The 23,204-nt window shown below is 38.7% G+C and overlaps 1 protein-coding gene across 7 annotated transcripts in view; it reads right to left on the bottom strand.

Moving 5' to 3' along the window:
• Nucleotides 1–23,204, bottom strand: part of siz (Brefeldin-resistant Arf-GEF family protein schizo) — a 277,137-nt gene that overhangs the window by 51,086 nt on the left and 202,847 nt on the right. For 6 of the 7 annotated variants that reach the window (XM_083117508.1, XM_083117512.1, XM_083117514.1 and 3 more), the window contains one exon: nt 11,458–11,670. In XM_083117508.1, the coding sequence (XP_082973634.1) occupies nt 11,458–11,670 (213 nt within the window). Of the gene's footprint in view, nt 1–11,457; nt 11,671–21,572; nt 21,649–23,204 lie in introns of those variants that run through there. The other variant, XM_083117510.1, reaches the window with a different exon arrangement.

Genomic DNA, 23,204 nt, shown 5'->3' with positions numbered 1-23,204 from the left:
ATATCACCTATCAAGTCCTCTTTGACGCTCCAATGAGTTATTGAGATTTTAAAGTTGACTTCAACTGAAGTAGGCATTCGACAGTCGTGTTAAACATTGCAAAGCCAGGGTTCTTGGGTTCGAATTACAGATCAAGAACGACTTTTTCTGGGAGAGCTCTCTCATTAGTTCGTCGATCGGCCCTATGGCCTCGATTAATCTAGAAAAGCAGAAAAGTGACGTAAAACGACAACTTCAAACGGTAGCTGGGAACGAATGTGCTGCAACAGATCAATACGAGTAGAAAAGGATTAGTATAGCCTAACGTCAATTGCATGATAACCGATCAATGTTCCGGACGTATCTTGCAGAAAATCTGAAAGGATTATGAATAATTATTGTTATTCTAAATTGGAATTTTATGTGGCTATTAGTTAACATGGTGTGTGACACACAGGGAATTGTATTCCTTCATACCCTCACTGTACCTTACAGTGATGGACATTTCGGAGTTGTAATGTGTAATGGTCCCATTATTGGAGTCATTACAACCCAGAAGTGCCAATGACTGTACACTTATATTAAGTATATTAATAGATGAAAAGAGATAAATTATATTTTCCCCTGTTTTAGTGATGTAGTATATTCTAAGTTTCATAATTATAGCAAATTTACAAGTCTTTCATGTACTGAATGCTAATATTTTCTACTTTTTGAGAATTTCTCAAGATTACTGTGTCTTAAACACTTCAAAGTGAACTATAGGGATTTTCTACATGCACATAATCGGGTAAAGCTGGTACCCGTAAGAGAAAGCTGAGGTACTGAAGGGTGAGAAACAATTTTTCAGAGTTCCCGAATACATTTAACGCTATGTTTTTCACGTATTACCGGGCTAACCGAACAGGTAACTTTACATTATAATCGGGGTGTGTATATGCTGCGGACAAAGTTCTCCAAAGTTTAAGTCCCCTTTATGTTAAGACAGGTTCATTGGGACTGTAACAACAGTTTAACTGTGCAATGTGCCTACACCGGGGATTGAACCCGGGAACCTTTGATTACAAGATGACAGATTTATCACTACGCTATCGGGGAGGACGGCGAGAAGCTATTGCAAAGCATCTGACATTGTGCAAACCGTTGTCTACTAAATCTGTTCTTTTTTCGTACTAGAAAATTAGTTCCTTGGGGGTGTTGAATTCAGCTGAAATCTCACTTTCATGGAAAATTATTCATTTACTTATTATGTATTATCTTAATAGGGTTACATTTAAGCCGTACAATATTTCATTTAGTTCATTATTAATACAAGTAATGGCTTGATGTCCTATAATGCTGGCCTTCTCCCAAGACATTAAACACACTCATTATATATATATATATTGATTGATTGATTGATTTAGTTTATTTTACTTCGCGTTTTGTGCCTCTTGGCTAATTTGCGAAGATGAGGATGAGTGATGAAAGGATGAAATTGATGAATGGACATTCACAAACAACCAAGCCCGATCAGGATTCGAACCCGGGACCCTTGTTATATATATATATATATATATATATATATATATATATATATATATATATATATATATATATATATATGTATGTATGTATGTATGTATGTATGTATGTATGTATGTATATATAGCCGAATGGTTAGCTCTCTCGCTCCCTTGGTAAAAGCCCAAAATTTCGGTGTTGATCCAGCATCGTGAGGACAACTAGGGTGGGGAGCTCCTCGAAAAGAGTAGTGGGAAAACAGAATATAGAATATAGTTTTTGGTAGTGGGCCTCAGTCTATTAAACGATGGCGATGGAATTCCATGCACTCACAACACAACGTCCAATGAAAAGCCTCTTGGCAGGCCTTGCTCCTCAAAGGACTGCTGCGCCGTGGAATTTAGTGTAGTTAAATATCTGTAATATGTCTTATGCGCGCAATCAATGTGTTGATTCTCGCATTTTCTAATTGTATACCAGTTTGATTTATTTGCTTGATTTATGTAACTGGGAGGTAAAAATATATTTCGTTGCTGTAGTGACGATCCTCTGGCCACTTCAGTAACATTGTTTATTTTTATTACAACTGTTTTCTGTTTATTTCAAAAGACTGACAGATTGATTAACATTTTTTTTAAAAAAAAAATGACTACCGCACCGTTACACTGAACCTAAGAAGAACCTTCGGAGAATTTCAAAATAAATTTTAGCACTGCCGTAGTGACTTCTTCTTCCATTACATAGAAATTAGGTCTGCAGATTTGGTGATTCGGAAACAAAACAAAAAAAGTTGAAATGTGTGAAGGATATGGTCGTCTCGACGATTTGCCTGCATGCGAACATTGTAGTAAACAAGTTGTTCAAACCCACCTAAAATACACATTTTCATTTGAATAGGTCGCGGATTACATGTGCATTTAAACCAAATTAAAAAGTGAAGTTCCCCGTGCATATATAGCACCGTGCCATGAAGGCACATTTAGGGGATGTGGGGGTAGCGCCCTACACATTCTCGATCTCGGACATTTTGGAGGTGATGTGATCAGCACCACGCTCCAGCCGACTTTACCCCCAGGGTTGGCCCCAGGTACCCATTGATTTGAGGCTGAGTGAGCCCCAGAGCTGCTTTATGTGGGGACAAGGCTGGAAAAATTCGATCTAAGATCACCCACCTCGGGAATCGAGCCCGGGTCTCCCGCGTGGCAGTCAGACGCCCTAACGACTATAGACCCCGCGAATCAAACCAGAGTAACAAAAAATTAAAACTGTTAAAGTTCAATTGCTACTTTCACGATATATGGTACCATCTGTACTCAGGCCATGTCGGCAGTTACATCAGTTACATTAAAAAAAGAGACAGATACACTAAACAGAATCATATTGAGCTTGATTCGCCTCTAAGCAGTTCAATTTCTCGTATATTTTAAATACTGGTTTGATCTCCTAACAATGTATGAAATAGGCAAGAAAGTAAATACTTGTACTAAATACGAGTAGATATAGGCCACATAGAAACTCAGTAGTTCGCATGGGGAAAATAATATCTCGTGCACCAAAACTTGACTGCAATTAAGGTGTACAGCTTTAACAAACCACAACACCACAAGAAACTTTAACGCAAGGATTTCTTTTGAAATCCAGATTCTTATTGACTACTGAATGGATGCTTATAATCACTTCAAGGTATAGTATTAAGATACAACTGCAAGGCAAAGTTGTACGGATGTTCAACGGATGATGTGGGCGTTGGGAAATCATGGTCCAGGAGTTTTTATAATAAAATCCTGAGTAACGAGTGGATCCTTGTTTTTAAGATTAACACACACACACACAAATAGTCCACCTTATGCATGGGACTGATCCTAGTGCTTAGAGTGGGACCAGACAAGATTAATTAGAACATGCCCCTACTAAGTAGTGCCCGCATATTCATGTATATACTATATACGATACCTCTAGGCGTAGTGGTGACTTTAGGTTGCATAACACAATAGTATATCAAGGTCAAACTAACGACAAACTACAACGTGATTTATGACGCGAGCGAACGTCGGAAGTAAACACGCGAGAAAACACACACTAGTAACTTTTATATTTCAGTTACTATGATTCGAATACAATTTTACAAGTACGCAGACTTTTAGATTTGATTGTATTGGAAACATGTGAATTACTGTACTTTATGTTGGTTTTTTTTCATTTAAAAAAATAATATAGTGCGTTGTATTTAAACTTGAGGTAAATATGCATTTACGGAAGAAAACTACACTCGAGCAGAAGTGCAAGATAAATTCAGTAAATTTATTCAAGCTAGCAGATTCAGCACCTGCACGTTCATTAGTATGGAGATCACACTCCAAGTATATTAATTATGCAAGCACGAAATATAAAGGTGAAATGAAAAGTTTGTTTCCAGCCGAGTAACTACAACCCTTGGCCCGCCCCCACCACACACACACACAAATTACTCTCCATCAGAACAATACATACAGTACAAAAAAGTGAGTATAGGTACTGGTCAGGAATTAAGGGAGGCTTGGGGGGGAGAATACATAATGCCAGATCTCCAGCTGCAAAGGGGCTTCCACTGTGGAAAAAATATTTTCGAAAGAGACGGAACATGAAAAACAAAGATATTTGTTTTTTGTTATTTAGCGTCGCTTTTCTTCTACTTTTGGCTAATCGCGACGATGAAGATGGGTGATGATATGACATTGATGAAGAGACACTCATAAAGAACACCCATGACGGGATTCGAACCCGGGATCTATGGCGTCGTAGCACGATGGGCTATCCATTCCGCCAGGCCGAGATATTTGAATATAACTAATCATCCGACTTGTATAGTCCCGGGCTCCACATATATAAATCCTGGCCCGACAAGACCATACAAAATGTGTATTTGGGGTAAAGTGATTTGAAACATTAAAATTTTCTTGCTTTTTGTGGGGGGGGTGGGCAGACTAGCCAATGTAAGGGCGCTCCTCCCGTTTTTGCCACTCCTTTGGTATCGTCACTACAAGTACGTACCTACGACCAATATTACGGATAACTGCTTCAACTAATTTAAAACAAGGTAAATGATTCGCATCTAAACTGGGTGGGCAGGCCCTGCTACGTGGCGGATGAAGGAATGAGGCCCAGAGATAGAACAATGGGACGGACACATGTAAGCATATACAATATTTCAATGCTTTCTTTCTGGGAATGAAGCTAGTGGTACAGCCAACAGCCAATAGTCTGCAAATTGTCCATCGCTAGTTTCATTCCTTTTTTTTCTACTTCTTGGGTTAAATGTCATTTATTATTATACCTCTTGCGTTGTTTTAAAATGTGGAATTCTGTTGATGTGAAGCAGATGTTCTCCTTTGATCATTGACGTTTTTATATCAATTCATGATGATCACATTGTGGAAAACAGTCTGAATGAAAATGGTGATGGAAAATTTGCATATTATTTATTTTGCCGTTGGGTGTACTTTTCACGAATCAGTTCCTTATCCTGACAAAATTTATACTGATGCAAACTTAATCATAGGAGCTACACAAATGTACTGAATCATATATGAATACGCCAAGAGGGAGACCCTATTACACGTATGTGTATGTGTGTATATAGTCTATGGTTTCTCAGTGCTCTATGCATTCGCTAAGGAAACTTTATAGAAAGTGATAGGACAGGAAAATATGTTTAGTTGTAATGTGTTTTTATCCATCTCATGCTACGGTTTCTGGCGCTACAAGGAACGCTTGATAATCAGTTTGTTTTCCGAGAGTTCCCTTCAAGAGCATTGAATACAAATAATAGGGAAAATCTTACTGTTTTACGGGATATCATTTATCTACGTAGCAACAACGAACAATCCTTGTAATTTCATTTGCATCGAAAAATGAAATAGCATTATAAAAAATTAATCCTCCGAAGGCATACTAGCAAATAGCACAGCATCACTTAAAAATACAAACGTTTATTACACACGCAATACGCAATGTGGCAGTTTTATTCTACACGAAACTCTCAGCTGTAATGACGTCATTCCTACCATAATCGAATAGGTCTGCCACCGCAACAAGTCATGCTTCTCAACACGAAATGCTGATACTAGCTATCGAAGTACTTCCGGATATGGGCGTGCTGAGTATATCCATATCTGGTTGCCACGTAGCAAATTCAAGGACGTGGAACTAAACGTAATATCGGTTGGGAGGCAGTTTTCCATACCGAATGTATATGTTGTTTTGTTTGTTTTACATCACGTTCACAGTTCAGTTAATTGTGGTGAAGGATGATGAAATTACATTAATAAATTACACTAATTTGATTAAAAGTGTGGTAGTACAATAACATCTATACAGCCGAGGCTATTGATTCTATTAGCATCCTTGCTTCCTACGTATCATGCTTTTCATGCGAAGGCTGTTAACTGCGTTTCACATTCATTATATACAAAGTATATAATAATAATGAACAATTTACAACAAGGACAAGAACAAAAACGTAAAATTATACGTATAGTTTTGAAAATCACACATGCAAGTGCGCATTAATTTGCCAACCAAATAATGACATTTTATTTTTTTTAAATATAGAGAATAATAATTTCATAACGTTGTCCTTTTTTCTATAATAAGAACGTGAGTCGGTGTAGGTAAGAGATATTCTCTGCTTCACATTAAATTGGTGTAAATATACTTCCACGCTGAAACACCGAATTTCACGTTCTTAAACAAACAAAATTAAGAACTTGAATTTCAAAACAAAACAAATAAGAGTCCCAAACTTATATACAAATAATATTTGGAGAAGAGCAAGAACCGGAAAACTTTTTCAAGTTATTTTACGGTATTGTTGTCCCCCCCCCCCCTCAATGATATTTAAACTACGTCCATCATCAGAAGTCGAGCAACTACGATCATGAACTGTCGGAAGTAAATCATGGGGTTGAAACATAATAAGAGTATCACAAGGGAGGAGACCTGTCCCGATGCCTGTGCATAGTGATCTTCCCAAGTAGCTCGGCATTGGTAACTCCTTGTAAAGTACGTTCCTACGGATCATATGAACTCTGAACCCGCCATCAAACGGAAGGAAAGGCCTCACAATGGAAAATTCGAAATGTGCCAAGCGGGTCACTGCACTCCTTCTTCAAAGAGTAATTACATGGCCCTGTAAACACGAACAGGTGTAAGTGCTCCATATGAACAATGGGCAAGTGCGGTTGCTGAAGAACACTTCGTGGGACTACATCCAATTCGCAAGCATGTCAAATGTCGCATGACCTTTGAACAAAAAAGAGATACATGGCTCTATTTCAGAAATGCGACTTTAACTGGAATGTCATCAAAATAAAAAGAATGTGTTATATACGAGAAAACAAAACTTATTCCGTCATAAGAGCATTATCTTCATAAATACTTGCGTCTTCCTTCTCCATTAAATGTCGATAGCGAAACAAGGAAGTCCATAAGTGTAATGAGGATATGTGATAACGCCTGGGCGTTGTTTGGGTAATGGATATGTGTGACAAGGAAGTCGCACAAATCATCTGAATTCACAGTGCTAAGGTACATGTCTTCAACCATTGTGACCCCGATCAGAAAAAATATATTTAATATTATAGCCCAATTTTCTATAGTGCAGTTCATTGCAGCATAACCACGGACCTTTGTACTAACACTGCAGTGGTCGCGCGGATCACAATAAGTGCTACTGCATTTTGGCAACACCCTTGACCTTGACATATACCTTCCTACAACAGTCCAGGAACTATGTTCGTTCAGTCGTTATAAGTACGTTTCTCTAAATTATGTTACAAATATAAGCAATGGGTGTGTCCAGACCACCAAAAACCTCTGCGATATTTTTGGGAATGAACATAACAAAAGTAAGATTCTAAGATATATATATTTGTTTGGATGCATCGCATCCAAATGCAATGCACTAGATTTAGAATTTCCTCCCTCTTGTAATGCGTTTAGTGAAATAACTTCAATTTTTTTTAAGTGAACCAGAATACTTAAAAAAGGACATTCTCGCTATAACACCAGGTAAATTTTTACAAATAATGGGCAAAAAAGGTAATATTCTATGGATCACAATAGTAATCCGCGCGAGTAATGACGCGAGTTTTTTTTTCGCGCGACCACTGCAGTGTTAACCTCGTTTCGTAACAAGATGACGGAAAAACTCGAAACTTTACAATTCCACCCACTCCCTCTTTACAGGTTTCAAAGTATTTCAGTTATACCTCAATGTAAGAGGGAGAAAAGTTTTGGAAAACGATTCCATGAATTATTTCTACAATTTATTCACGTTTAACATTCTGAACTAATGAAATTTACAATATTCTTGTTGATAATTATATGACTACTTTATATACATTTATGTCTGTACCAGTGTTTAATTTAAATCCATGTTTGTATGCACGTATGTTTTAACTCGTCGTATTAATGTCCAATTTATGCAAGTCCCAAAGTCCTGGAATATAAGGGTAAAACTTTCCCCTATGTCATGAAGACCTTCCAGGAGAAAGTGGAAGTAAAGCTTCATGTATCTTGAACTTTGATCGCAGAATGGGATGCTTGAATATTTTCACTGAACCTATAATTCACTCTGTTTAAGCAGTCCGAGGTTCGAAAATAGCTACATAATGAAGCAGTAGGCAACCTCTTCCCTAGCATCAGTAAAATTCACTCCCTACAAAACTCGTACGATGTAATAGGAAATTACCTGGTAATATTTATGCACCCTACTGCACGTCCTCCGTAGTCACCCGATAGCTGGCTGGCTGGACAAGGCGACAAGCTTAAGGTTGCACTGAAGCTTGGGACAATCTCAACAATAACTATTTCGAAATAGTCTCTCTTCTGGAAGATATTCTAATTCAGAAGGGAAATAATTATGTTTAGAATATCTGCTAAATATCGGGAGACCCTTGTATAGAATGGACTGCATTCCCTTTTGTGTCAATATTTGTAATAGCTTCGTGGCACCCTATGAATGTAATCAGCATGATCATTCTCTAGAATGATCTAGGAGTAGCGTAAATAAATCTAATTTTTTGAATGTTCAGAATATGAACTTTGTATTCATGGGTAACAGGTAAAGTAGGGCAACAAGCACCTAGGGTGCCAACTACCACCACTTGAATTCTGCACTAATTTATGCTCCCTTTAAGTTGCTAACTCGTTTTTTTTCGTATATTTATACATTTGATAGGCAAGCGAAATAATTCAAAATTGTTGGGGGGACGAAGTTGAAACTGGTACAGAATCTATATTGTTGTCACATAGGAAAAACCAATTAAAACTAATGGGATGCAGATCGTAGGAGGGTAGGAGAATTCCAAGAATATTGCATCCGTCTTGGAATTCCAATCCACGGATACTTAAACTTGAGGCATGCGCACATACTACCACTACAAATTCGGCCTAACGGACGGATCAGCAACGAATTATCTCCAGCGGCGGCATGAGGTGAAGGTTACGTGCACTGCAGCAACAGCGAAAACTAGTCCCAAATAGAATAAAACAGAATATCTTCTCTGCTATATCAATATAGAAAGATATGTCACTTTATCTATATCAGGCCAGAATTTATACACGTGGAAGCCCAGGAAATAAAATCGTGACTATCCGCTGTATATATTTCTTTTTGCAATATTCCAGTTCTTTTGTTCTCACTTTGTGACCCCTTTGAAAGTATTTTCTTCCTAATGGAAGCCTCACTGCAGATGAAGGACGAAGCTGTAGCATCCCTCCCCAAGGCCATCCCCTAAAGCCAGGTTTCATCTACATAAGCTCAAAAGAGCTTACAATATTACTTATTTTTTTAAAAAAGAATTTATCATCTTTAATATAGGCAAGTTAGTTATTCCTGAAATGGAAAACATTGTCCCCAAGTCTTGGGCGAAATGGAGCTTGGCTTTCCCTAGTTGTTTATGTTTGAATAATCTTTTATAAACTAGGGCGGGGGCACTGGTAATGAGTTCACGGAACCAAGGGGGCGGTGACAAGACAACTGAAACAATTCCGAACACAAAAGAAACAAGATGGATATTGTCTGCACAGCAGTTACACAGTGATCAAGGCAATGAAAACACTAAGAGTAGACGTAAAGGACGGTACTTTAGTGGAATGAACCCGAAGATGCTTGCTTTCTGTTCTCAACAATCAATTTACTAAAATGTCCCTACACAAACAGAGAGTAGCCCAATTGCGACAATGCCAGAAACTACATTCAATTTCAACTTTCACGAGTCGGATTTTAAAAACTCGAAATATCATCAGAGAACGATATCTGGTGAGCAGTTCTTATCCATATTAAGAACAGGAACAAATTGTTGCATAGAAATTGACATTTCTAAATAACAATTTCAGTCTTCCCTGTCATTATTACTAATACAAGGGCAACAATAAAAATCGGTAAGAGCTTTTGTTTTTCAGTTTCGCAAGTGACGTCAGGTAGTACCACCGCTGAGCTACAATGTTTGTTTGATGATCCCCGTGCTTATTTAACAGCAGACACATTTCCCCATGTGGCGTGCGCCTTTGTGAAGCACAAAAAAGTTCTACAAGGTCTTCTCGGTTTATTTGATCAGCAACAGCCACGACAGAGACAAAATCCACTTGCCTCTAGCAGAATCCCCGTGTACTTGACACCGCGAGCAACGAAAAAGGGTAAAAAATAAGGAGAAAAAAAACACATGCAAATACGTTTAAAAGTTACAAGTTAATTCGGGGCTGTACGTAAAGTTCCAATCGAGAAACTTTGGAAGACGCCACAAGACACACTACACGCCATAGATTTAGTTCAGGCAGGAAACATTAGCCCTCTATAAATGATGCAGGCGCTTTCGAAACACAGGGGAACCTGGGGCACAACTGGGTACCCTGCTTAAAACCTCTGGTAGATGGTATTTGCACGAAATTAACTCATTTGACATCATGAAACAACTAGAAATACGCAAGAGATTCGCTAAGTTTAGCGCATCGAAAGGAGAGCCTACACCTACACCCCGTGCTCAACCGTCCCGTTACGTTTCCTGTTGAGTGTGTGTCAGGCGGGCCAAGTCATCGCAGCAGGTCTGCGAATCCAAGTCCTTCGACCACTTTCCTCCCGCTCTTGAAGGTCATAAGAGACCTTTTTTCAGCCCCCTTGTTTACAAACACTGCAGGGTTTCTGTGACATCAAGATGAAACTTCTCAGAATGTCCAGCACTGTAAAGCATGCAACGCTCTTGACATTTTTTTTAAAGAGAAAATCACATACTGAAGATTATTGCAACACAACTTACACAGAATACATGAATGTGCATAAAAATAATATAAGTAAGCAAAAGCATAAATCTCCCCACGGTTAGGGCTACAAAGAACGGGAAAAAACAGCAGTTCTGGATCCATTGTATTTCCTTCATAATAATTTCTCTTTTTAGTTTCTTTGGATCCTGCGGTTCAAAGATTTCGGAGAAAAAAAATGTTCTTGCTTTACGAAACACGAAGTACATCCTGTTGTCCTGTGTTTACTATGCTTACAAATGAAAAACTGATCAAGATTTTTGTTCTCGAGGCAGACATACTTACTCAGACAGAACTTTTAGCACATCTTACCTTCACCCTACGTATAGAAAAAAATATCAGGATTCCGGAAATTTTAAAAATCTCGATTCGCAAATTTTAATACCCGGATTTCGGAGGCAATCCGAATTTCGGAGAGAGAGCTTTAACAATCTTACATTTTTTTTCGGGTAGAATTTATTTAGAAAGTTTCGTCTTCCTTATTTTCATTCTCTCTCGGGGATGCAGGAGAACGTCCTCTCTTTTAATCCACCTACGCATTATAACAAAAAGGCAATGTGCCAGTAGAGCTCTGGAAAAACTTCTTGGAAAAATCTCATAAATCTTCACATTTCGAGAATTTATATAAAACTAAAGGAAAGTTTATTTATTTTTTAAAACGAACAATATGGTACTCACGCTGTCTGGATACGTGATCTTTTGATAACGTCCCCGTTGTTCCGGACAGAACCTTTCTTATTGAGGCCGCCGCTGATGGAGCGCTGGCGTGCGTTCCCCCAGGGAAGCCCCGAAGGAGGAGACCCTGCGTGCTCGCCAGCGTGCGTCTTCCCGTACGGTTGTGTCTGTGGGGGACCTGGACCACAGGGTGGCCGATCAGGTTTCTGTGGAGAGCTGGAAAAGAAAGAATAATATTGTTTGAACCATGCATCACGACTTTCTCAATACAGAAGAATGGAAACGTTACGATGGAATACCAGAACTGAAGCGATGCCGATGTATCGGTATCAGAAAGTATCGATTGAAATTTAATCACCGACACCCGCCGATACTTTTTCCAGAGTACGCGAGAGTCTAAATATCCTGGAAATTATGCAAAATGCATAATTATAATTACTTCTTGTAACAACATTATGGAGAGAAATGAAATCTGTGATTATATGCTTATATGAAATGATAAATATTTTCAAGCAAAACTCTGATAGCGTGTGATAAGGCAGAGTTTTAATAAAAGATGTGTATGTTAAAATCCATAAATATGTGAATCACTTAAGATTGTTTACAATTTCAAAGCGTCGGTATCGGTGGGAATCGGTAAGAGTACCGGCATTGATATTGTTATCGGCTAAGCCCTATGGAATACTCTTTTCAAAAACACTAATGATACATGAAACATTAAGGAAAAGTTTAGTACTTAGGTAAATATACGGAAAAATTCAGATAAATTTTGCTTAAGCACACAGAATTCTAACTAAAAATAACTGAAATGTCATCTATATTTCATTCTCGGAACCATGAATACTAAACATGTGAATAAATTACAACAATTAAAAAAAACATTTCTATTAATTATTGCAATTGACTTACTACAAAATTCTAACCTAAACCACATCAAAGCAGATTGAACATACTCTGCAGAAGACCGGATCAAGAAAGTGTGGGGCGTTACCCCCACACCCCCTATACGCCTTCATGGCGTGATGCTAAGCACAGAGGAGCACTTTACTTTACTTTATTGCAGAAGAGTGTGTATGCATATTAATAATGCGAGCTGGTTCGTTGTATGTGCAACTTATAACATAAAGCTGTATTTTTTATATCAGGCATACTTAAACGACATGAAATTGAAATACGGAACTCCCTTTGAGCGACCACTTGATAGTTGCCATTTCCATTTCCATATCAATGACAAAATTACGTATGAAATAAATATGATATATCTTCTTGGTTTTTACCCTGGATAAAAGGCTGTGCATAAAATGTATCCCAGATGGTTCCCAGATCTTTGCATTTAATTCACATAAACCAGAAGTAATTAAACCATCACGGATTTCATTCAAGTTTCCCGTTATATACATATTTGGTCATTTCTCGTTGTATACACTGGGTTGATCTTCCTTAGACCAATTTTTTTCTCAAATGGAACGTAAAATGTTGCGTTAACAAAACCAATTTCAAATCATGTCTATCGCACGTATTTCATCTCGCATATTTGTGGCGACTAAAAGCAGGAAGCGAAAATCATGGGCTTGAACACTCCACGTGCTCCTTGAACGATAGCCAAGACAGCCTAAAAAAGATATGAATGGATGATTTGGTTTTTCTAACCGCTATTTCCTGCACGTGGAATTCCAACTTAACAAGTCCAGCTGTGCTCACACATTAAACACACCTTCTTTGAATAAAATGCTGTACAGTCACGAATACTTATGGGTTGTAGCATTCCGTTGACTTTCAACGGGCTCGTTATAAACAAGAAGCGTTCGCGACCGTACATATATTCAGCTTTGCAAAATAGAGGAGACTTGACGCAGTCTCGGTGTTCTCTCCCTCTGGTCTCGAAACGAAAACTCCCCATAAACTCCATTCTTTCATCCCTAGGCCTTCTTAGAATTAACAGTTGCAATGATATAAGAGACCCGCTATAATGAAATGTGGCAAGTTTGTGTAAACCAAATTTGGATTTGTCAAGAAGGTGGATTCTTATGCTTGCGCAGTCATATAACAGGTAAAAGGTAAATGTAATTTACCTGTTAAAAATATGCTGTATCTGGTGTAGTAAAAGTAATACTTGAAGAGGTTTGCAATGAATATTTCTGGAACATCTCACTTGTTCCATATATTTTGAAACTACGTTAAATAACACATAATATAACCTCTCTGGCTATAGGTGTGTCTGATCTAGTGGCATACTAAAGAAACTTTGATTTAAGAGTCATTTTCAAATACTCTACATTCTAGTGAACTCTAACGAGACGAGACTCTGGGACACTAAACCTCGGTCTCATCTCAACATTGCAGACGATAAAAAGACAACACAAACAACCTCTGTTCCCATTGTTATCGTGCTTCAGACATGAAACATACCTACATATTAAAATATGAGAGATATCTTAAAAGTAAAGCAAAATACGGTGATCGCATACATCTATAAATTATGGGAGAGATGAGTTACCAGTTACATGCTGTTGTTTATTTTCTACGACAACTGTTTATGAAACCTAAAATATTAGGAATAAAACGCGGAAAAATGTTTTCTTCTTAAAAAATAATGTAATAGTGTTACTACACTCAGGGCCGTATCAAGGTTTGTGCAGGCCCCTGGGCAAAATGTTTTGTGGAGTCCCCCCATATTTTTATTATTTTTTACTAGGAGCTTTATAAGCTCAATATGTTAACCACCAATTTTCAGCAGTTGAAATGGTAGACCTGATTTTAGAATCAGTAGTCATTCACAATCGAACATATCGCAGATAGGTTTGCAGGGAGAATAGCGCAGCAAAATAAACTTACAGGACGAAAATTGTAGCGCTATAGCAGCAGTAAAAATCTGCGTCTAAATGTCTACAGTATATTATGAAGAGTGAACACCATAACTACAATATATAGTAAATAGTAAGGGGGTTCAGACGGAATTGTAGTAACTACACTTTATTTAAGAAAATTCCCAAAGGTTTAACACATATAGTAGACACACAATTTTTTCCCCTAGAAAAACTCACAGTTCTAATACGATGTTATTAACGAAAGAAAGTTATGTATTTCGTAGGATTATTTATTATCTTAATCGAATCTGAGAATTGATCGTTTGAATAAGTGTGCCTTATTTCCACACCACAGCCACAGCCAAATCAATCCATGGTATAAAGTATACTGAGCTTCAGATATCTACAAACAGATCGACTGAAAGCTGTGCTACAATTGGGTCCAGAAGAGTGTAGACATACGACAATATTGAAGTGTTTTTTTTTTTTTTTAATATTTAAATTACAACTTCTTATGTAATTTTTCACAAGCATAGCCAGCTGGTTAAAATATTTTTTTGGTGGAGGCCCTTCACAGCTTCCTTTTGGTGGGGGCCCCGGGGCAATTGGCCCAGTTGCCCATAGGTTAATGCCCTGACTACACTTAGGATTGTCAAACGTAAATCACATTACAAGGACTGACTGGGTGAAGGAACAAAACAAACAATTTATTGTAACTCAAATTACTGGCAGAAGTTTAATATCTAGAGGTCAAATGATTTCTTAAATTTGGGGAATTAACAAAATCAAACATTCACATGTGGTTGTATGAGAAAGCTTTTCACATGTGGTCTAGTTTATTCACCATATAGTCATATCATGGCTTTAATCACAACATCGAAAAAACTATCCACTATCGCCACCAACTAAATGTGACAATGTACCTGAGTGCGCATGTATATTACAATGCATAGTTTGCTAGTTATTACGAGTAAAGAGCGGAGAGAATTCCAATATCCACGTAAAAAATTGCAGTCGTCTCCTTTTTAAATTGAAGGGACAGAAAAGGATTTCTGCATGCAACTCAACACAACAATGGCGCTATTGTTCTCTGCTTCCATTTTCTTTCAGTGGAACATATACCTTGATGGCCATTGAACCCATAACCAAGTTTTCTGTCATGCAAGAAAAACTTGTCTTGTCAGTCATACCTCACGCGTTCATAACGATTTTTCGGTTTTTATTGGAGAATTATTGTAAATATGAATGTCTTTCTTGCTTTCACTAACTGTTATTTTATGACCTGTATGTGTTAAGATATGTCTGCGTCCTTCCTACGCTTTATTTCCACAACATTTCACAAAATTCGACATACAATTACATGAGCCAAAATAAAACGCTAACCTGTAATGTATTGCGATTGTCATGGCGCGTTTGATGTAATAATTAGTGGATAGTGACTTTCCGTAGAACAAGAATGAAACTACCAAATCATATGCTACATAATGCCTCCACGCAATGTTTACGAATTGCTACTCGCGTGGTTGATTTGGATTTGGTTTGCAATAGGACAAATTCTTATCGAGTCCTCTTGCATAAACACTTATAATTCAGAAATCTTATACGTTCTAAGGGTTTGCACAAGATGCAATTGTATTCAAACTAATCTTCTGCCTTGATGTATTTGTTTGTATTTTTGAACCTCATATTGGCAAGAAACAGCGAATGAACATAAAATGGACAATTGTGTATACATATGTTTGTGGTTTTGTGGACGATTGTGCAACAGCTAATTAGTTTGTGAATTGTCCTCAAGTATTTCAGACAATATATTTAACAATGAAGAATGTGATAGAAATGACATTTTGGGTGAAAAGTGGAGAAAATGAACCAAGCCCTATGGAACTTGGTGGAACCTAGGGGACCGAACAACGCCCCGAAATGTATGGCGATACTACCGTATTGATCGACTACCACCCCCGTGCTACGGTTATCTTTCCAGCAGATAAATTCTATTCATACAGTACCAGATACTGTGAATGCAATTTACAAGGCGGTTCGAGCGCTACACCAAACTCTGCAAGGATGTTCGCCTGTCCTTGGAAAAACTTTTAAAAAGCGTTGCCACCACTTCCTCTCTCGGCGGTTTACTGCATCCATGATCCGTAACAAGCTCCTCCTCTTACGAAGCTGACGACCCCGAAGGCTACAGTGCAGAGGCGTTTACACAACGTTGCATCTAAAAATCTAGACCACGCTTCTGCTTCTAAGCAACCCACATATGCACAAGCATCAAACCATTACAAATTGAATAACAACAAAAACTAACTTACCACGTAAGAATTGATTGAATCTAAGTATCGTTCAGTTTCAGAGCGTAACCAGCAACTCGGAACTTGTATCGTTTAGTTTTCCACACAGGTTAATCGCGACGAGGAGAATGAATGTGGAAATGATTAAATGGATGCGATAACTAATCCAGATTCAGATGCAGATTCAGCCAGCTAACAGATAAGACTCACAAGGTTGGCCCCGAATGTTACAATCACTTGAAATGAAACGTACACGCTTGTATCCCGCTCTCTCATAAAAGGCATGCAATAGTGTCGGATGGAAATAGAAATTCCATGAAAAAAGGAATTACATCTAAAATTCCCTATTGCCTAGCAAAGCTGCGATACACTACTAAAGTCGACGGTTAATGAATGTGATCATTAAAAAAGGTTTTATTACATACTTTGTTAGTGGTGGTTTTCCTGTCAGTTCGATCCAACTGAAAGTACAGTCGAGGAGCTCTTCGGTCTCTTTCGCCAGTTGAGCAGCTGCCACACACTGCATTAGTTGAAGTACTCAAGCATTACTACACAAACTGGTTTATTCTAAAAGTTTGCTGTGAAGTACGAAACTCGACTGACTGAATGAAATACACGACATTTGGCTCCGTGCGTTTACGTGTCTAGAAGGATGGGAGACACAGGTGTTCCAAGAACTGTTCGTAAAAGCATCCATTGTTCTGCCTGGGAAAGAACGCAACAGCCTTCACCCAGGCCTTCTTCTGACCCTGGTTTCCTGTCTAGCTGGCTCTTTGACCGAGAGGCCTTCGCAGCTAAAGCACCTTTCCTCTTTCTTACACAAAGCGCACGGATTTTTATAACTTTTATTACAATCAAAACTCATGTTCAAAGCTTGTCTTACTTTAAATTCGATACCAAGAATTCAAGTATTATCTCATTCATATAATCTTAAGTTATAAATGTGAAGGTGAGCAAATATATGGTCTACTGCATATAGAAAGAAAAATCCTCACCTTATCTCCATCTGTCAATCATTCATCCCCATCATGAAACTCGAGTTAAGTGACGAAAGACAAACAAAATAGATAGCAATAGAGAGAGAGAGAGAGAGAGAGAGAGAGAGAGAGAGAGAGAGAGAGAGAGAGAGAGAGATGAAAGTAATATTACTGAAGATCATCCCTTGGAATCAGGGGTCTGCGCTTATACTGATGTATCACAATTCGCAATGACAAGTTTCCACAATGCACATTTCCAACTACTACAAATATGACATCAAGGGTTTCGGCGACATAAAATCTTAATTGATCACCACTTTTCTTCAACCATGTAAAATTTGGCGTCATAAGAAAAACTGCTTCAAATTATTTTCATTCCATTTATCCATGCGACCAATCTGTATCACAAGTTCGGCGTTCCAATCTAAGGATCACTTGCCACTTCCTGTTCCCGTTTATACAAGGATCTCCCTTTTGGCACAACACTAGAGCAATCCAGTGCTCCGACGTCAGACGAGTAGTGCCTACGTTGTTAGGTTTGGTTCTATTAGCATAAATACACTGAAAATCTATTATTTATGCTAAGAGAACTAAACCTAGCTAACCTAATCACTTAGGCATTTAGCCTAACAATAACAGCATTCCCCTGTGACATCAGAACACAGGGTTACTCTAGTGTTGTCCAAAATGGGAGACCCTTTATACAACAATCCACACAGTATCTGAGTAACATCCAAGCACCAATACTAACCTGTGAAATACATGCGTCGATGCTCCTACCCACTCGGACCAATCGCATTCCGACCTGATGGTGCTACAAATAACAAAACCCACAGTTTTCACACACGTCATTCCTCTGTCAATTGAGTGATTATTATTTTTAAAGCAGCTTCCTTCACAAAGTGACAGCAAACAAACTAATCACAAGAAATATTACCGAGAGCCGAGCGAGATGATAAAACCTCGCCATCCAACGAGCTCGCTACCAAAGACCCCAGGATTTCTCACAAAGTTACGGCACGTTCCTTCTTCCTTATAAGAACTGATTTGTGGGATGCAAGGTCAACTGGATATTTCATTACCGTGTATGCAAAAGCCGATCTTAAGGTGTGAACTTGGCAGCGATCCAATAACTCAACAATCCTTGCCGTTTCTCTTACCGGTATTTGTTACTCCCACGCATTGTTCTAGAAAGAAAAGTGTCGCGAAACAAAAACACGAAGCTTTGTTCCTACAGTCTTATAACTTCATTGAAAAATCAATTGACCTGCCCTTGGCGAGTCTGTTGGACGAACGCAGGTGTCGGAAGCAAGGTAGGCAAGCTGGCTGTTGGATTTCTTGGGGGAGAGGATGAAAAGCGCTTCTTTGCGCAGCAGATGCAACAAACGACCCGACCCCATTCTGGTGTGGGGAGATCCATAGACCGTGCATGGCTCCCAAGCAGCAGCAGTTCGTGGAGGGGGAGGACACCAAAAGCCCTACGGGGAATTTTCTGACTGACAGACAATAACCAATCTCTCCTTTTCCTAGAAAGGAAGATCTTGGTTCAAGGCGAGAGAAACAGTGCTTCCTCCTCAGTTCTTTGTTTATATTGATATTCAATCACATTTTAATAAAACCTGAAATTCGTTGACACTAGGTCAGTCCCAGACCTTCACTGGGAAGAAAAAATGCTATGAAAGGGGGCACATTTTTTTTTTTTAAAAAAAAAGGTGGCATTTGAAATGTGTTAAAATTATACGAACTAATAATCTAACAAAACACTTGGGGAAAGAGATATAACTAAAATTATATATCGCTTGTCAGTAACAGGGTCTCACAATGCTTTTAGTTCCGAGCCTCCATATATAAAATCCTGCACCGCACTATCCATTTTGCAAAGACAAAATACGTCGTTTTCCTAGTTCTCTAGTTTAATCATGTCGCTGAGGATGAAATAAATGATGGGACAAATCCACATCTAATCCTTACCCAAAATTCTAACCAAGGAGCCCCGACCTGAAATTCATGATGCCAGAAACAGAACATGTCAAAGCTGGGATACTTGAACCTAGCAATATTCACCTCCAGCTGGATACGGAATTATAAAATTACAATTGCTCATTTGGTCGGAAATAAGATATATGGTCAAATACAAGAATTGAGTCACATAAATATCCTGACAAAAAACAAACAATATCGGACAATTGTTTCTGTCATCCCTGCCACAACCAGAAATCGGGACAGATTTTGGTTAACACAATCAACGAGTAAATAAATTACAAAGATTGCGGACTGTGCTTCACGCGCTGCACAACAAAATTATTACACGGAATAAAATAATATTACAATAGTATTAATGATGGAAGATGTGGGAAACACAATCGGACTCTACTTACTTCGCGAAATAAACAAAAGTTCTTGTAAATACTGAACAATACACATATAATACTTTCAGTCATTTTGGAGTCAAGCTGTACTGAATATGGTTCTGGCAGGAACACAAAAGTCTATATTTGACGTTAAAAAAAAACAACACAAATCTTAATATGTTTGAAATGTGTAACTATTAAATAAGAAATAGAGATATCACAAGGTAAGAAAGAGATGCCTCAATACTACAAATTATGATGTTCTACTTCGTAATTACTCGTATCTATCCTCTATGAAAAACAAAGTCATTTTGCGAGACTGTTATGCGCAAAAACTAATCGAGACGCTGTGATAACTCTTGCCAATTTTTGTTGATTTGCATTGCTGCAAGGCATTCAAGATGTTCGATCTTGTATGAAGGTTAATCGGAATAATAATACATTCGAAGAGACATTCTACGTCAACCGCTGGATCATGAGGTCCACCCTCATACAGTTTCGTTAGGTAATTTGTAATTGTTATTTTACGTCGCGTTTCTCCCATTTTTGGCTACTCGCGTAGATAAGCATGAGTGGTGATTAGATGAACCTGATGAAGGGATACTCACAAAAAAACGCCCAGGCCGGGATTCGAACCCGGGCTTCGGTTACGAGATCAAAAGTCGACCAGATAACGCGCTCGACTATTGAGACCGAAGTTTCATGTCACTGAATGATAAGACATGCCGAGGAGAGTCACACGCACACGCATTCATACATCATAGACGCACACAAACAAACTTGTTAATATATCCAGTGCAGTATTTGAAAAATTCCCAGTCGGGGAAGGATTCCAGTGACATCGAGGCATTATATGCATTATACACGCATCCTTCCACAATGGCCAATAATTTACAAGGGAGGGGGCACTCCCGCCATCGCCCTTTCAAATATCATCCTGCATATGCACACCTACTAGATCCTTGGATTAATCGCTAACAGCCGGTCTCTGCGGAGGATGTGGTCAGCGTAACTTACTTCGAAGCTATAGGTCCCAAGTTCGAACCCTAGTCCCCTTATTGGTTTCGTCAGTTCAACATTCATTCTCATCGTCGCAAATTTTAGAATAGGTAGAAGAGCGACGTACAATTACCGAAATACAATGGATGAAAGAAAGCAATCGTTAAGTGCACGAGAAATATATATATATATATATATATATATATATATCATGGTGTGTTCCTCCGTGAACTAAACACAGTACCCATGGAACTTACAAGGCGTGACGAAACTATAATCATCTGCGCCGGTATCGTTAAAAACGGAGCTGTGTAGTTATGTAAGGTAATGAGTGCTCCAATATTTATTTGCGAAAAAAATTGAATTCTCACGCAACTGCTTCAAATGATAAACACAATCCCAAATTTTGGCCTGGATTTGAACAACAGGTCTCCTGAATTCGAAATGACTGCCCAAAACGGTTGTCAGATAATGGATTCATGTATAAACATGCAATTGCTGCATAGGCGTAACACGCGGGGAGTCGGGGGACCTTTCCGGAAAGTTTCATTGGACACTGCCTAGACTTGGGCCTCCCCCCGATAATTGTACAATTGTATACAATAAAATAAAACTTGAGGGTTAAATAAATTTGCGCATCATAAAAAAATTATCCTAAATAGAAGAAATAATAATACTAATTATAGATCTTACCCAACAACGAATCCTGACACACAGATAAGCATTGCTCGCAGAAAACACACGAACTATGTCTTGGACAACTGCTGGCTGACTGCAGCTGAGGAACGTGCACCAGGTGCTCGTCCCGCTACATTACTTTCGGTCTCACCCTATCGCGTGCCAAGAAAAGCTCCTTCGACCAATGTGAACACGGCAGTCGCGAGGCACCGGCCAACTGCAGCCGAGGAAAGGGCAGGTGTTGTGCGTGAACCAAGACGCCGGAGATGTAGAACGCAGATGTTCGGCTCCTCTTGGTAAGAACCGACTCCCGTCGCACGTGGCGTTTGCTCTCCCTGCCAGCTGTCACTTGCGACTGAAAAACTGGTGACCTTCACAAAGCACTAACCTATCAAATCCCAACGAACCATCCAAACAAAGAGCACCCTTTAACTGGAGCATCTGGATGCATACAATAACACAATCTGCAAGGGCACTGACAAGAGTCTGAGTATGCAAAATACACCACTGTAACTGTATGTTTATATTATATACATATATGTAGGTATATTTTTAAATGTTGCTGACTTTTCGTTGTTCGTGGTCAAATTCTGGAAAATGCACTTTTGTAACCCAGTGTGATAAAAATTATGTATCGGCATTTCACGAAGAAATGTTTACAAATCAAAATTAAATTATCCAAGTGTCGTGTGTACTCCTATTCTTTCTTTCCAAAAACTTTAGCAACAAAGGTAGGAGGAGGAACAGACTAGGGGGCGAAAAAAGGACCAGGGATTATTCGAAATTCAAAACTGTTCGCTGCCGCACCAATATGCAAATACATATAAGTTCCATTACCTGGTAGAAATAGTACTTTCAGGAGGATTCCAACACAGTATTTAAACGTTGCCTTCTTTCTTGCTATTTCAGTTATTTTATGTCGTTTTTCTACTTACTGGATTAATCGCGACGACGAAGTAGTTTTATAAAAACAAAACAAAGGACCACTAGTTTCATAGTGTTTTGGCTGGATTAATTTGTACAGTTAGATTAGCCGCGTGCAGATGAGAAGCTAGGGTGGAAGGACAAGGGAGACAGAAAGTGGAAGGAAGTATTGACCTTCATTAAATATACCATCCCATTATTCACCTAGTGACTGATGAAACTGCCGGGATAAAACTCAGCTAGAACGACTGGTCACGTCATATGTTTCAGTCGGAGTTACACTGTAAAATGAACCTCGACCTCCTCTCATTGATTGATTGATTTGTTGTTTTAAGTCCACTTTATGCACAGTAAGGCTAATCGGGACTGGACCTACAGTTTAAAGTGGAATCCGAACCACTATGCCTCCACCGGGAATCGAACCCGGGACCCCTTCATTACAAGGCTACGACGCTACCACTGCGCCATCGGGCGACCTCCTCTCATAAATATTATTGCCCTCCCTTCAATCTTTAAGAAAAAAACCCACTAAAGCTGGACCTGTGCTGTTGACTGCACTGGCTACGAATACACTATTTTATATTTCGATGTTCCCAGGACACTTGTTTAAAGAATAAACTTATGAGATGCATTAAAGTCACATTTATGGACCGAATCACTGTTTTACCTGGTAACCTTAACAACAGTTAAAACCAATGTATATGAATTAATTCGATGATTATT

Source organism: Lepisma saccharinum, chromosome 2 (assembly GCF_977018435.1).
Source record: "Lepisma saccharinum chromosome 2, izLepSacc3.1, whole genome shotgun sequence".
NCBI classification, from domain to species: domain Eukaryota; kingdom Metazoa; phylum Arthropoda; class Insecta; order Zygentoma; family Lepismatidae; genus Lepisma; species Lepisma saccharinum.
The sequence above is the reverse complement of the archived record's forward strand: the minus strand, read 5'-3'. Positions and strand labels throughout refer to the sequence as shown.